Raw genomic sequence first — 17,458 nt, 5'->3', positions numbered from 1 at the left:
ATGGATCCCCCACGAGATAATACTCTACAAGCTACCAACCGAGAAGACAGGGAAACAGAACCACCGGCCCTAAATCTGTTTCCCCCAACCAGCGAAGAAGGAGAAACCAGCGACCCCCTGGCGATAAGACAGACGATACCTCCGATAGCCATAGCACCTGATGAAGAGCCAATCAACAACCAAGCAATGTTCAAGGCTTTCCTAGAAATCACCAGTCTACTCAAAGACATCAAACAGAGTATCTCGTTAAAATCGCCAGAGCAGGGATCAGCGAAATCACCAGTACAGAAGTCAACGTCAACCATGGACAAGGGAAAAGAACCGATGCGAGAGGAAGATGCCCCTGGAAATTCCGCAAGGAAACAAAATGCCCCCATCGTAATTCCAGACGAAGAACGTTGGATGGATGAACAGCACACCCTCAAAGGCGGAGAAGAGCATCTGGAGGAAAAAGTCCGCCAAGTCATGAGCAGGCTTGGAATAAGATGTGAAGACGTGGACATCTCTCTTCGAAGTGACTCACCACTCGCAGATTTCATCATCTCTCACGAGTTCCCTACAAAGTTCAGATACCCCCCAAATTTGGAGTCATACGATGGAACAGGCTGTCCCAAGAGCCATATTCACAAATTCCAAGCGGTGATCAATGTTCAGACAAACTTGGATCACGTACTATGCAAACTTTTTCCTACTACCTTAAAAGGTCTGGCGCAAGAATGGTACCAGAGTTTAAAGCCAGGATCAGTGCTGACGTTCAAACAATTCTCAGGACTTTTCCAGGCTAGATTCGTAGCATGCATCCCTCAAAAGAAGCTATCCACAGATCTGCTGGCCATCATGCAATGGGAAGGAGAGACACTCAGGAAGTATGTAGAAAGATTCAATAAGGAGGCGATGCAGATAGAAGACCTGAGCCAGGAGATCGCCTACACAGCATTACTCAATGGAACTACCAACTCCGACCTACGAAAGGAATTGTTGGCTAAATCACCAAAATCATTTACCACACTGATGACCATCGCACATACACAGATCAGAGTGGATGATGGCCAGAGAGAGATAGAGAATCGCCTCGGACGGGTAGAAGAACGAACATTTGCAGAAAGAAGAAATGGGGACAGATCGCCCATAGGAAAGAGGTTCGGAGAAAAAGGCAACGACCCTTTCAGAAATAAAAGGAAAAAAGACGAAGATAGGCGATATACGCCCCTGAACACAACCAGAACCAACGTACTATTTTGGGTAAAAGACAGCCGAGAGAAGGTCAGATGGCCAAGGAAGATGAACGCTGCATCAGCCAGCAAAAGAGACAATAGCAAATACTGTGAATTTCACAGAGACAACGGCCACACCACAGATGAATGCTGGCACCTGAAGGAGGAGATAGAGAAGCTGATAGAAAGGGGATCCCTTTCCCAGTTCGTAAAAAGGGACACCGAAGCCAGAGAGACGGAATCAGAAAGAAAGAAAGAGCGGAAAGAAGAAACCGCCAGAAGACCCAGACCAGAGCCAGCAGGCGTGGTTAACATAATAATGGGCGGATCGACCGGAGGAGACAGCAATACTACAAGGAAGAAAGCTGCAAGAACAGTCTACTCGGTTAGCCCAGGTGCACCGAATGCTAAGAAATTCAGAAGCGTATCTTTTTCGGAGGTCGATAGTCATGGCTTATCAGTCCCCCATGAGGACGCCCTAGTTGTCAAGGGGCGACTCAACAATTACGAGGTATCTCGGATGCTCGTAGACACGGGAAGTTCGGTAAACATGATCACGATGGAGGTGTTCGGCAGAATTGGACTCAAGAAAGAAAATTTGACACATGTCTCTACTCCACTAGTAGGACTAGGAGGCAAATCTGTACAGGTGGAAGGATCACTGGAGATAAACATCCAACTGGGGGATGGAGAGATCTACAAAGAGATCCGAGCAGAATTCATGGTAGTCAATATGGATTTCGCATACAACGCAATTCTCGGAAGGCCACTCTTGCACGATACATGCGCATCCATTTGCATGAGGTACCTACTGATGAAAATCCCAACCAGAGAAGGCGATGCCGAAGTCAGAGGATGCCAAAAGTCAGCCAGAGAAGCATACTTTACAGCTCTCAGGAAAGTACATATAACCTTGCCAGTACTAACAATGGAACCTCCAGAGAAGAAGGAAAGGGCGGAGCATTATGGGCGAACTGAGAAAATCGAACTATCCCCAGGAAAGGAGATAGAAGTGGGAGATGAGCTAGAAGAAGAAATCAAACGATCTCTGACCAAAAACCTCAGATCGCTTGGAGACTCCTTTGCCTGGACAACAGACGAATTGATCGGAGTAGACCCGGACGTCATATGTCATCGGTTAAACATAGCGACCGACGCGAAGGCAGTGATACAAAAGAAGAGAAGGCACTCGCCCGAAAAACAACTCGCCATCGCAGAAGAGGTCGCCCGGTTAAAAGCAGCAAACGTGATCAGAGACGCCTACTACCCCAAGTGGGTAGCAAATGTGGTGATGGTAAAAAAGTCCAATGGCACTTACCGAATGTGCGTGGACTTCACAGATCTGAATAAAGCATGTCCCAAAGATAGTTTCCCACTTCCACACATTGATCAGTTAGTAGACTCCACAGCAGGTCACGCCCTCTATACATTCCTAGATGCCAAGGCGGGATATCACCAGATACCCATGGCACCTGAAGATCAGGAGAAGACGGCCTTCATAACGGACCAGGGATTATTTTGTTACAAGATGATGCCCTTCGGTCTGAAGAACGCAGGAGCCACATATCAGCGGCTGGTGAACTCAATATTCAGAGATCAGATAGGAAAACACATGGAAGTTTATGTGGATGACATGATTATCAAGAGCATCCGAGCTGAAGACCACCCAACAGATGTGAAGATAGTCCTGGAGACGCTAAAGAGATACCAGCTAAAACTCAATCCGGAAAAGTGCGTATTCGGAGTACCGGCAGGCAAGTTCTTGGGGTACATGGTCTCTCAGAGGGGTATCGAGGCTAACCCAGATAAAATCGAAGCGGTCTTAAAAATGACACCGCCACGGAGCATACATGAAGTCCAGAAGCTCAACGGCCGGATCACGGCTCTAGGTCGGTTCATGTCCTGCTCGGCAAAACGATGCCTGCCTTTCTTCAAAACCCTGAAACAGATCAAGAACTTCACATGGACCGCAGAATGCCAGCAGGCGTTTGAAGAATTGAAAAGCTTCCTATCCTCGCCCCCACTGTTGGCGAGACCGGATCCGGGCGACGTGTTATATTTATACATCTCTTGCTCTGACGAAACAATAGCAGGAGTATTGGTGTCGGAAAAAGGAGGCGAACAATACCCGATCTACTACATTAGCAAAGTACTCAGAGATGCGGAGCTGAGATACCCGAAGTTGGAGAAGCTGGCGCTGTACGTATACACCGCCACCATCAAGCTCCGACATTACTTCGAAGGGCACCAAGTCATTATACGGACCGACCAACCATTACGAAAAATCCTCCAGAAGGCAGAGACAAGTGGACGCATAGCAGAATGGGCCGTCAAAATAGGAAGTCTGGGCGTTATCTATGAAGCTCGGAAAGCACTGAAAGCTCAAGCACTAGCCGACTTCTTCGCTGAATTAACATTCAAAGAACCCATGGAGGACAAAACGACTCCCTGGGAGATGCACGTCGATGGAGCAGTTTGCGGAGAAGGAGCAGGCATCGGAGTCGTGCTCAAAGGACCAGGAAGAATCCAAATGGAATACTCAGCAAGACTCGAATTTCCAGCTTCCAACAATGTTGCGGAATATGAGGCACTGATAACAGGGTTGCAATTATGCGAAGAGCTCAACATCTCCGAAGTCCAGATCTACAGTGATTCACAACTGGTTGTGAACCAAGTCTCGGGGAACTTCGAAGTAAAAGAAGCTACATTGAAGAAGTACGCCAAGCAGGCCAAAACCTTCTTTGCCGATAATGGGCGATCCTGGTCGCTACAGCAAATACCCAGAGCAATGAATGGAAGATCAGACGAATTGGCAAAGTGGGCAGCAACAAAGAATTACGACTCAATGAGAAACATTCCTCATGAAATCAAACGACAGCCTAGCTTTCAAGAAGAAATTGAGGAAGGCGAAGTACTGATGGTAGAAGGGGAACAAACCTGGATGTCCCCCCTCACAGCATACTTGGCTAATGGAATACTCCCCGAGGATAAGAAGGAAGCCAAAAGGATAGTGATACTCTCATCAAAGTTCGGAATATACAACGGCCAGCTGTACAAACGGTCATTCACCCATCCCTGGCTAAGATGTGTGAACAAAGAAGAAGGAGAGTACATCATGAAAGAATTACATGAGGGGACCTGCGGAGCACATGACGGAGCATCAACACTGGTCAGGAAAGCACTGCTACAAGGCTATTATTGGCCCACGATGAAAGAACAAGCTACAACCCTAGTAAGGGGATGCTGGCCTTGCCAGCAACATGCCTTGGTACCAAGAAAGCAAGCTTCAGAAATGAAACCCATCGGCAGTGCATGGCCGTTCGCCCAGTGGGGTATGGACATCCTGGGACCTCTCCCTTTGGCCACAGGACAACGGAAGTTCCTGGTAGTGGCAATCGACCACTTCACCAAGTGGATAGAGGCAGAACCACTGGCAAAAATCACCCAACAACGCATAACTAACTTTTTCTTTAGATCTATCTTGTGCAGGTTTGGAATACCGAAGGTGCTGATCATAGACAACGGAAAGCAGTTCGACTCAGCAAAGTTTAGAAAGTTTTGTGCCGAGTATCAGATCGACCTAAGGTTCACTTCGGTTTACCATCCACAATCGAATGGGCAAACCGAAGTGGCCAACAGAATCCTACTGGCCGGACTAAAAAGAAGACTAGACGAGTGCAAAGGAAGATGGGTAGAAGAACTCTACAGCGTCCTATGGAACTACCGTACCACCCCTAGAGAATCAACGGGCGAAACTCCATTCGCCCTAGCCTATGGAACGGAGGCTGTAATTCCTGTAGAGATCGGCGCACCCACGCCAAGGACAGAAGACAACCAGCTAAACCTAGAAGAAAACGAAGAAGAGCTCAGGAACAATCTGGATCTCCTGGTTGAAAAAATCAACAGATCAGACATCAGGATGGAAGCCTACAGACAAAAGATGGCCAAACATTTCAACAGCCATGTAAAGAAAAGAAAATTCAAACTAGGCGACCTAGTCATGCGAAAAACCGAAGTCAAAAAAGGAGAAGCAGGAAGTGGAAAACTGCAGCCAAACTGGGAAGGACCTTACACCATCAGCGAGGTCATTAAAGAAGGAACATTTAAACTCACCAACTCCATGGGAAGAATCATACCAAGGACATGGAACGCCAACAACTTGAGAAAAATTTAGTCACAATGGGTCGCCATCAGACATGATTAGTTATTCCTTAAGAAGTAGCATAATTAGTCAAGCGGTGTTTAGTTTCAATATTGTATTTCAATTCCTCCAAGTGATGTTTAATCACAGCATTGTGTTTCAATTTCTACAAGTGATATTTCATCACATTATTGTATTTGAATTTATGCAAGTATTTTAATTTACCCTTGCTCGGACAAGGAATTTCCACAGACATCGTCTCTTTACCATAGTTACTGATTACTTAAAATATTTCCAAAGAGGAGAACTGACGAGTTCATTCCCAAAAAAGGAAAATACACAGTCAAAATATATATATCGCCTAAAATAAAGAGAACATAAAAACCAACTGTCTCAAAAATAAAGAAGGCAAAAAAGATATATATTAAAAAGAGGGCAAATGCCCCACAAAAATTACAAAGGAAAGTAAAATTCCTAACAAAAGAAAAGATACAAATGTACAAAGTACATAACAAAAAAAAAAGAAAGGAAAATTCTTCCTATACAAAAACTAAAAAGAGGAATCTAAAGCTTGATGATCTCTGGCTCAACCTTCTCCGGGGCAGCCTCTTTGTTCCCCTCCAAAATATTTGGGACAGATAGCCCCTCCTGCGAATCCCGCCTGGCTGAAGAAGAAGCATCGACATGAATGTTGCCAGAACGGGTGGGAGAAGGGACATCGGCAAGACTAAGAGGATCGGACCCTGGAAGGATAGACTCCAGATCAGAAGGCCGATCCAATAAGTCCAGAGCAGCAAAAGGCCGCTCCGAAGATATAAGCAAGCCGAAGTCCTTCTCCTCAGGACTACCTCCCAAACCGGGAACAAGAGGCTTCTCGCCAGCCTTGGCAGGTTCCTGGACCCCTTGGGCAGACTGTTCGGCAACCTCAGCAGCACCTCCACCATTTTCAGACTTGATGGAGACAAACAAGTCTTGGGGAGAATCTGGCTCACTCTCACTGTTCACCCCCTCGGGAAAGCCATATAAGAATTCAACGTCCCCATCTGGATGACGCTCCAAGTAGGTACCCACGATGGCTTCAGTGAAGTCAGTCAGATCATTGGCTAGCTGGGCGGTGTTACGGCGACGCCTCTCCTTCTCACGAATCAGCCTGCCCCGCTTCAAATAAAGCCTCTTCTCAGCAACTGAGACTTTATCGTTAAGGGCCGTGACGGTGGTGTCGAACTCCTTCTTGAGATCGTCATAATCAGTACTTTTCAACACCACCTCTGCCGCCAGATTTTTATTTTCCTTCTTAAGGCGGGCGACCTCCTCAGACAGCACACGCTGCTGCTTCACAGCACTCTCCCTCTCTCTGGATAATCTATCCACATCAGCACGAAGAGAGTCCAGCTTCTGAGTGCACCCGCCATGTTCGCTGCGAAGGGAGTCATACTTTCCCTTCAGCAGCTTGTACTCCGTCTTTAACTTCACCTGCATCTCATCGTCGTTAAGACGGTTGGAGCGGTATTGACGGATGGCATAGGCAACCTAAACATAAAATAAAACTGAGTTAGAAAATAACCATAACAGGAAGAAAAAGGCAAAATGATAAAGTTAGAAAATAATCACCTTTGCCAAGTTGGAAAAACAATCGTCCATCAGTACGTTGTCCGGCCTCTTCAAATAATAGTCAACGTCCGAAGGGCAGCAGGAACCCCGGAAGATGTCATGGGCAACGGCAGGACAACGCACAGTAGCATCGGCCCCATACTTTTGAAGGAGCAGGTCGACCTGAGTCACCATCACATCCCTCTTAGGCCTTTTCATAGAGGGTCCCTCCCCCTCAGTATCTTCGCCCCCTGAAGAAGGAGCTCGCCTTTTGCTGCCGGTCGAAGCAGCCGGGGCAGTTTGGGGAGCAGAAGGAAGGGATCTGGCATGCTTCTCCTTCGCAGGAACCTCCATCTTATCCTTCCCCTTACCGGTGTAAGAGGGAACAGCAGGAGGAGGAGGGCTGGTGACAGGTTCCTTTATCTGGAAGCCTGGCAGCACCACCCTAGGAGTAGGGGCAGATTCATCACCCTTCTGAGAAGAAGGGGGTTTGCTTCCAGTCGTAGAAGGAACATCGCCTCCTTTCTTGGCAGGCGCCTTCTTAGCCTCAGAAGTCGGCTTGGGAATAGCTTGGGGAAGGGCCTCCCTCTCTCGAGCCTCCCGGCGAGCTTTCCTGTCCTCCATGACCTTCTGCTGAAGCTCCTTGAAGTTCGGCACTGAAAAATGAAATTAAACAAGATTCAGAAAACGCTTCACAAAAATTAAAGGAAATAAAAGCTTCATGGTACAAACAAGGTACCAGAAGGACTAAGAGGCATAGAAGAAATATTAAGAGGGGAAGAAAGAAGTGGTTCGCCCATGTCAGGGAACTCGTCTCCATTATCAGGCGATGTCTCCCTCCTATCCTCACTCTTCTTCCTCTTCCCCCTTTTTCCACCCTGCACTCTCTTATTTCTTTTGGAGGCAACACTTTGATCCCAGCCAAAGTAGGAATCTATCAGATTCACTACGTGCACCTTAGCGCCACCTCGAAGCAGACGCAACGTCTCTTTATCAACCTCGCTCAGGTTCGCCTTTTCCAGCTTTAGGGGCCCTTCCACAAAAACATTCGGAATGGAACCCCAACCCCCTTCCTTCTTGGCGATGACAAAGGAACCCTTCCACCGCTTCAAAGAATTGGGAAGGCCAGTGAAGGGAGATCTTCCGGGTTGCAAGTAGAAGAACTCATCGCTTTTCTTCCTCCCCAAAGAATAGATCGCCCTAACAATCTCGTAGCCCACCTGTCTCTTCAGTTGGAGTCCACGAATAAAAACTCCTGTCAAGTGACGGTGGGCGTTAGGATGGAGTTGACCTAGGGGGATCTTAAAATTATCGAACACTTCTTGGGTGAAGAGATCGAGTGGTAGCCTTAAACCCGCCTCCAAATCTTCAACAAAGAGCAACTGTTCATCATCCTTCAAGACCTGGCTAACAGCCGAACCCTCAGATGGAATCCGAAGGCCAATGAAGGGAGGAATTTCGTACCTCGCCCTAATCCATACAAGGGCCTCTTGACCCAGATCGATGGTCCACTCAGACAAGGGTTTTTTATTACTAGAAGATGTCCCAGAGGAGACTTTACGTCTTTTAAAAACAAAATCCTCCTCGTCTCCTTCGTCATCACCCAGTTCACCATCTCCGCCCTCATCTCCACCAACGTCCTCAAGGGGAGCCTCGCCCTCTGGCCCTCTGTCATCAACACCCTCCTCACTATCAGGGATCACCTTCTGAGACAACCCTTCCTCGTCAGATGACAACTCAACGAGGGTGGCAAGAGGAGCAGGGTAAGTAGGGTCACTGGCAGAACTCTCAGAAGAAGAGGAAGAAGAAGGGGAAGACACTGAAATCCTTAATGTAGACATCCTAAAAATATACTATCTGAAGGCAAACAGGAAGAAGGAAACAAGAAGACAAACAAAAATAGCTAAGCCACTTACTGATTAAAAGAGAAAGTCTGGTGCTATGTAACTCGAAGAAAACCTGGCTGGAGAAATACGTCAACAGAAATACAGAATCAGAGAGAAAAATTAACAGAGAATCAGAGAGAAAAATTAAGAGTAAAAAACTTTTAATTAAAGAATATGTACCTCTTTTATACACTCGAATGCCTGACAGCAGGAAACTCCTCGAAATAATCAATGGAAAACCAAAAGTCGCGTTCTTTTATAGTCAAAAAACGCTTCAGATTCGTAACCGTTGAAGGAAACGTTTGAAATTCAAATTGTTTCGAAAATTTCGGAAATTCGAATTTTGAAAATTGGCGCTTCAAGTCTTTGACTTAGCAAGATTATAAGGGGGGGACATCTGATACCGACCTAATAATATTCGAACTCCAAGCATCGCCTAACGAATGCTATGCTCGCCCAACGGGTCTCCAAATCTCCCATCGCCCATGTCTGTCTCGGGCGGACTCATCCAGGTCTGCCATCTAGGCGACCTCATCCACTCTGTTCCCTGACACCCACTACCCGGGATAATCGGGAACGTGCCTTCACCATTATCAATAATCGTGGGGCAAACCCACGATTTACCAGATAACCACCGCCTTAAACTCATTATAAAAGGAAGCCACCGAATGCTGAGAAGGGTAAGCAAAATCAGACTTAAATACTCTTACATTCATTTACCTACCAAAAAACCCTCTCTGACTTAAGCATCGGAGTGGCTTTCAGGCTGAGCAAGCCTGAGGTCCTTTGAGCTTATATTTGTTACTTGTGCAGGAAAAACAGTACGGGCGACCCTTTAAAGATCGACCTGTATCAGGAGGGATAAAGAAGTTGGGAAATTAGATTTTGAAATCGAAGAAATTTTAATTAGGTTTTAATTTGGGGTTTTCAGATTTTGGGTATTTTAAGAAGGGGAAACAAAACGCAGCGTTTCAAAATTAATGAGAAACGCGACCGTTCTGACCAAAACGACTGCGTTTTGGGTAAAAAATGGTTCTTCAAAGAAACGGCGTCGTTTGGGTAAGACACGCTGGCAAATGAGTTGGACACCCGGCGTGCCGCGTAGGATTTCAATCACCGGAAATACGAGCTGTGCTAAAAAATAAAAAGAATGGAAAGGTTGGGCCAGCGCTTGACAACTTTTAAAGGTTGGGCTTAAATTGAAAAATACGCGAAAGGTTGTGCTATTAAATAAAATTAAGCCATGAAAATAAGACCATTTTGAATTATTTGCCATCCAAAGTCAAAAAAATATTATTATCAAACTCCGGAATGTGTACCGCCCGCAAGCCCACATACCAATAATGGCATGCAATCCAACCTCAACCATTCCATATTAAGAAAAGGCGTAGTCAGAGTTCGAACCCACGACCTTTGGCGTCCAGATGGTTGAGACTTGGACCACTAGATCAAATATATGAAATTGATAGATGCAGATGTACAAATGAGATCTAAGGAAATATTAATATTAGTATAGTCCCAAACTTTACAATTCTATTATTTGCCTTTTTGCTGTATAAGTAATTGACTTGCATTAATCTGTGGATCCCTCTGCTCAAAGTATGATCATGTGAATATCTAATCATTATATAAGAGATAAATTATAGTACCAAATTAAAATATCTTCGGTTGTATTTTACTTCTTCTACCGATATTTTCTTGCAATCATGTGCATTGTAATTATTTAAGGGTAAAATCAAGTTATTGATAATCTTTTGTGTAAATTACACTTAAAATAAAGATCACTATGATTACAATGTCTCTGCATCCAGCTTTATTCTCCTATTAAACACAGACAGGCAATTTAAGACCAACTAAACAAGGATTGAAAATATATATACAAAATTATCATTTTCACACTAATTTATTATTAGATCACGATCTTTAAAAATTATATGATATCTTCAATTTTGTTTCATATATATCATTATTTGAAAATTTGGCGTTTTATAGCTGATGCGACGATCAGAGAACGATATGGTGCGAAAATTTAAATGCCACCAGTAATTGATCATGATTTGCAACAATATTTTGGAGCATAATTATTTTTTTGTATTTTTTTATAAAGACGTGTTATCCTAAATTTAAGTTTTGAATTGAATAATGAACATAACAACCGATCATTTATTTGTCGCATTTGATTTGCCATATCACATTATCTTTTAGTCGTCTCAGATACGAATTGACAAATTTTAAATTGATGATATAATTCTAATTTTTTAAAATAGTATAAATAAAATTAAGACCTTTTAAAGTTTTGATAAATTATAATTTTATATATAGTTAATTCAAGCAAACAAAGCATAATACCGAATATTTCCTTCCTACAACATTTGTTTTGAGCTTCCCTGTTCCCAAGTGATATCTGCTGATTTATTTACTCTAATTTAATACACCATCCGCCTTCCACCACCTTAACTTTCACCCAACCAAATACATAAATATATTTGGCATTTTCGTCATTATCTTTATGACCTTAACATATTAAGAGCAATTTAGCTTGACAATGTCATATTCTCATTTTGATGACAAAATTAAATAAATGATTTATTATAATTTTTTAATTAAAAATGAGATAAAATATAGTAATATGGTTTATAATTGTGTCTTTTTATTTTACTTTGTTTCAATATTTAATTCTCTAAAAAAAATGGACCATATAGCTCTTATATTTTTTAACTTTGAATATTAATAATTTGTGCCGAATGTTTAGTATTGCATGTCAAATGTCCTTAAAATATTTGTATAGTTTTATTGTTTTAGTATATTAATAGTAACTAAAATTTAATAATATTGTCATAAATTAATATTTTTCATTATGTTTATTAACTATCTTGTCATAAAAGTAGTTATTTTATAGTACATTATAAATTAAAATATATAAGAATGACAATAGTCTAAAATATAGAACAATAGATAAGAAACAAATTTAATAATCTAATATTCTAAATAATTTATAACTTATTTTAGTTTATTAAGTTTAATTATTAAAAATAAATAATTTGTGATGGATTCGGAGATGATGTGCGATACGTCTACTGGTGATTATCCTGAATTTCTATACTAAACGACGATAAAAATAGCAATATGAATGAGCCTTAGGCTTTTAGCCCCGGTCCACTCTGATGCTTAAGGTACTGGGGTTTAGATATAAGATATATGATCTGGTGAAAGTATATGCTAAAATAATGAGACGTTATATTTTATAGGCTTTTTGGGTGACCTTTACTTCTTCGGGACGTTTAGGAGAATACCTAAAAAACTAAAATATTTGTAAATTTATCTCAAAAACTGAAAGTTTATAAGCGTACCTAAAAAAAATAAATATTTATTTTTTTACTCCGCAATTTTTTTTTACTCTGCAGTTTTAAACGGTTTCAAATACAGTTTCTAATAGAGTTCAAACGGTTTATAACGGTTTCATAAAAATAGAGTTTCAAACGGTTTCAAATACAGTTTCAAAAAACACAATTTGAAATTGTTTTATAAAAACGTTTCAAATACAGTTTCTAATTTCAAATGGTTTCAAATACAGTTTCTAATAGAGTTTCAAACGGTTTATAACGGTTTCATAAAATAGAGTTTCAAACGGTTTCAAATACAGTTTCTAATAGAGTTTCAAATGGTTTATAACAGAGTATTTTTAAAAAAAATTGACATCTTTGAAACTGTTTATAATACAGTTTAAAAAAAACGAAGTATTTTTATAAATTTTTTCAGAGTAAAAAAAAACGGAGTAAAAAAATAAATTTTTGAAAAAAAAAAGATAGACAAATAATTTTTCAAAAAACGGAGTATTTTTGCAAATATTTTGAAAAACGAAGTATTTTCTGCAATTTCTCTACTTCTTATCAGCGTGGAATTTAGTGTTTCATCAATTTGTTATTTATTATTTTGTTTAGCTATATTTCTTTAGATTACAAAATTTTAAAGATAAGTTTGATACTTTTAATATATATCTATATTATATGGGTGGACATGCACTTTTATATTATTGTTCTTTTCACTTATAAAATTTAATTATTAATTAAAACTATTAAAATAATCATTAAAATTAGAATACTAATTAAAATAAACTACTATGCTAAAATAGTATAGAGTACTAACTAAAATAAACTAGGCCCAATGTCTTAAAAACCCCCGACCTTTTAGCCCCTTTTCAATCATACCCTGACGTTGAAAATTTGTCAATTTTACCCTATTCTGCATTTTTGTGTTTCAATTGTACCCTGAAAAATTAAATTAACGTCTTTTGCGTTTGAAAATTTGTTTAAAACATTTTACATGTCTCACATATATTAATTGTATATTTTTAAAATTTATTTAAATTTAGTTAGATTAATTAAGAATTTAAATTAGTGTTAATTTGATTATGGGTTTTTGTTAGTTTTTAAAAATAAAGGACTTATTTGTACTTTTTTGAATAAAAAAGAATTTAATTTCATGTTTAGACTTAATTAATTGAATGATTTCATCATTTAAGTAAAAAAATTAACAAAAATAAAAATATTGGAGTACAATTGAAAACGGAAAATTCAAAAGTGGGTAAAACTGACAAATTTTCAACGTCGGGGTGGAATTAAAAAAAAGTTTAAAGGTGAGGAGTTTTTGAGTAATTAGGTCAATAAACTACTATGTTAAAATAATTGTTTAGAGTACTAATTGAAATATACTATTTTAACTATTTAATGATTACTATTTTAATTATTTTACAATCGTATAGAATTCTAAATAAGTAAATTATTTCAATGAACTACTATTTTAATTTTTATTTTTTTTTATTAAAATTTTCTATAATTATAATATTTGAGTACCAATTAATTTTTTTTAAACAATTAAAACCGTCATCTAAAGTATTTAAAAATAAACTATTTTAAATGACCTATTTTTTCAAATTTTATTTGATAAATTGATAAGTCACACTACGAGCCACGTGTGAAACATGTAAAGCGACACTAGTTATATTAAAAATATGGCTAATAGACTAAAAAAACTCTGACCTTTGTTTTAGTTTTCGATTCCACCCTGACGTAGCAATTTTTTCAATTTTACCCATCTAACCCCTTAAACTTAAATAAAATTCAAATAAATCCTAAATTCTAAATCTGAAAAATAAAAATAAATTTATTTTTTTATTTTTTTTATTTTCCGGAGGATCCTCCTCCTGCAGCTCCTCCGTTGAAAAAATTGTTACGTCGGAATGAAATTGAAAATTAAAATAAAAGTCGGGGTTTTTTCAGTCCATTAGCCTAAAAGTATAGACCGCAACGTTAGTATAATTATTGAATTAAGTTAGCCTTTTGTTATAAAACTGGGGAGTGAAGATGTAATTTTTTCTGATCTTTTTTACCATCGTCCTCTTAAGAAATTACAGCTGTAACTGAAAGAAGTAAAAGAGAGTTGAAAATGCTATTTCCCCGACATCAAAACTGATAAGTTCACCGCTATTTCCCATTTCCCACTCAACCTTTCAATTATTTATACTCTCTCACCACTGCAACATTTTCTCCATCTTTTCTTACTTATTTTCAATGGAGGGAAACTCAAGAAGAAGAACTATTTTATTTTTCTTTACCTTCGCCATTTCCCTCTCTCTCTTCACCATCGCAGCTTCACTCGATTACCAAACTCTCGTCGTCAACTCACTCCCCGGCCACCCCACTCTACAATGGACCGACGAACCCGACTCGGAAACCCTAGCCGCTTCCGAGTCAGAAACTCCCGACTCCGCCACTTTCTCCGTTCAGTTGCACCACATAGACGCATTGTCCTCCAACTCCACTCCCGACTCCCTCTTCGCCACCAGGCTTGAACGGGACGCTACACGTGTCAATGCTATATCATCTCTCGCTCAATCTGCAGCAGCCGGTGGACCCGTCGGAACTGGATTTAGTAGCTCAGTTATCTCCGGTCTGGCTCAAGGCAGCGGCGAGTACTTCACGCGCATAGGCGTTGGTACGCCTGCCAGATATGTATACATGGTGCTCGACACTGGAAGCGACATCGTTTGGATCCAGTGTGCTCCGTGTAAGAAATGTTACTCTCAGTCCGACCCGGTTTTCGACCCGAGGAAATCTAGATCTTTTGCTGGGATTCCCTGTGGGTCACCGTTGTGTCACCGCCTTGATTCTCCGGGTTGTAACACTCAGAAACAGACGTGTATGTATCAAGTTTCTTACGGCGACGGTTCTTTTACTTTTGGCGACTTCTCCAGCGAAACGCTGACGTTTCGTCGTACTAGAGTTGCACGCGTCGCGCTAGGATGTGGCCACGACAATGAAGGGCTGTTCGTCGGCGCTGCTGGTTTGTTAGGACTTGGACGTGGGAGGTTATCGTTTCCTTCACAAACCGGTCGCCGGTTCAACCGGAAATTTTCTTACTGTTTAGTAGACCGGTCTGCTTCTTCCAAACCGTCTTCTATGGTTTTCGGGGACTCGGCGGTTTCCCGATCCGCTCTGTTCACTCCGTTGGTGTCTAACCCTAAGCTGGATACTTTTTACTACGTCGATCTCCTTGGGATTAGTGTGGGTGGGACACGTGTCCCTGGTATTACCGCTTCTTTGTTTAAACTTGACAATACCGGCAATGGCGGTGTTATAATTGATTCCGGTACATCCGTTACCCGTTTGACCCGACCCGCGTATATTGCTTTAAGGGATGCGTTCCGATCCGGAGCTTCGACTTTGAAGAAGGCACCGGAGTTTTCACTGTTCGACACGTGTTTTGATCTGTCTGGAAAAACGGAGGTGAAAGTTCCGACGGTGGTTTTGCACTATCGCGGTGCAGACGTGTCTTTGCCGGCGTCGAATTACCTGATTCCTGTGGATAGTAACGGGAGCTTCTGCTTTGCTTTTGCGGGTACGATGAGCGGGCTGTCAATCATAGGAAATATCCAACAACAAGGATTTAGGGTCGTTTATGATTTAGCGGGTTCACGGGTCGGATTCGCACCGCGGGGATGCGCGTAATCATCACCCGTTGTGGTGGTAAGAGAACTTCTTTTTTCTTTAATTTTTGCTAGGATTATCAAGTCTCAGTAGTTGTTTGTTTACTTGTTGTATTAATTAACTTATCCAATTTGTTAACTAAAAAAGAAGGGTAAAATATCCCATTATAAGTGCAAATTTTAGTTTCATTTTAAAACTAATTGCCATTGAATTATTTATTGGTACAAGAAAAATATGTGTTGGAATGGCTAAGCTTACATTACCGTACAGTCCGGTGAATTACGGATATGCACATGGAACAGCATTAACAAAAGCTTTTAACTTTAGTGATGTGGCCATGTGGGGTGGGTCCTCACCACTATCTATCATCTTTAGTGATGCAATTGGGTTTACATTAATTCTTTCGGTGGATTTGGATATAGTCACCGACTGGTACCACAGTGTCGATCCGCACTAAAGTATGTATTTTTTCTCATTTGGTATGGTCATACATACGTTGATTAAGAGTAGGTTTTAATTTTGGGTTGGCATCTGTGCCAAATGTAATTGAACCATCATCACATAATCTGGTTGTGTGCCCATATGACCACATGCAAGTGACAGTCAAACAATGCGGAAAAATTAGTAAAGCTTAATTAATTCGGAGCCATTAATCTTAGTTAAATTAGTAAAGTTTGAGAAGAAAAATAAAAGTTAGTAAGGCATCTATGTTCCAGAGAGATTTTTAGGTAGACTCAGTCTATCACGTCATCCGTGAACTAAACTTATCATATAATGACACGTTATTAAAATGATGGCAATCTTGTAAATTCGTTTATTACTTATTTACACTTTTGAATAGTAATATTATAAGATTGCCATCATTTTAATGACGTATCATTATTTAATAGGTTTAGTCTGAGGATGACGTGGTGGACTGAGTCTATCTAAGAATTTCTCCTATGTTCCATCTAACTTTTGGCTAATCTCAATTTCAAGAATATGTTCACAGGGTAGATTTTAAATTTCCTAATAGGTTCATATAGAGATTTTGGCAACAAAGGGTTCACAATCATACTTACATGTAATATGTGTCGTTGTTATCCCTAAAAAATTGCACTATAAATATAGAATAGTCATCTATTTTGTAAGATTGTGCGATGGTCAATCGTATTGAATTGATCGAAATTGTACTGAAATTGAATTTGTCCCGCCAAAATATTTTAATTCAGTTCGATCGAATACTAAATTTATATAGACTTATAAGTCTATAAAAAAATCAATTTAAATCATAATATTTTTGTACGTGTTACGTGTACAGCATAAAATTGCCAATCATTTCAAGCATTTTACAAATCACAAAATTAACACAATATATTAAAATAGAAAATTTACTACAAATTCAAACATTTCACAATAACAAAATCCGACCAAACACAACACAAATAACATTATAAATACAAACTTTAAACACCATAATTTCAAAATAAGTTAAAAGCCAAAGTTTTAACAATTACTCTAGAATCTATGAAGCAACATCAACAACAAACTATCACTTAAAAAAGGGTTCAGCAAGCAGCCGCACCGGTAGGTCAGCTGAGACACCAGTAGAATGCAGCAAGCAGAAGTAAATACAAATAGTAGTAACAATAATAGAGTAAA

At 40.3% G+C, this 17,458-nt stretch overlaps 2 protein-coding genes across 2 annotated transcripts; both read left to right on the top strand.

The window, feature by feature from the left end:
- On the top strand, window positions 1-5,388 carry LOC126687799 (uncharacterized). The gene is made up of 2 exons (XM_050382353.1): window positions 1-4,635; window positions 4,747-5,388. The coding sequence occupies exons 1-2, from the start codon at window positions 1-3 to the stop codon at window positions 5,386-5,388; spliced, it is 5,277 nt and encodes a 1,758-aa protein (XP_050238310.1).
- An 8,938-nt stretch (window positions 5,389-14,326) lies between these two features.
- On the top strand, window positions 14,327-16,028 carry LOC126687209 (aspartyl protease family protein 2-like). Its single transcript, XM_050381657.2, has one exon. The coding sequence runs from the start codon at window positions 14,402-14,404 to the stop codon at window positions 15,836-15,838; it is 1,437 nt and encodes a 478-aa protein (XP_050237614.1). The 5' UTR covers window positions 14,327-14,401; the 3' UTR covers window positions 15,839-16,028.
- Window positions 16,029-17,458: the final 1,430 nt, after the last annotated feature.

This window comes from Mercurialis annua, linkage group LG6 (genome assembly GCF_937616625.2).
Source record: "Mercurialis annua linkage group LG6, ddMerAnnu1.2, whole genome shotgun sequence".
Taxonomy (NCBI): domain Eukaryota; kingdom Viridiplantae; phylum Streptophyta; class Magnoliopsida; order Malpighiales; family Euphorbiaceae; genus Mercurialis; species Mercurialis annua.
Note: the sequence above shows the minus strand (reverse complement) of the source record. Positions and strands in the feature narration are given on the sequence as shown.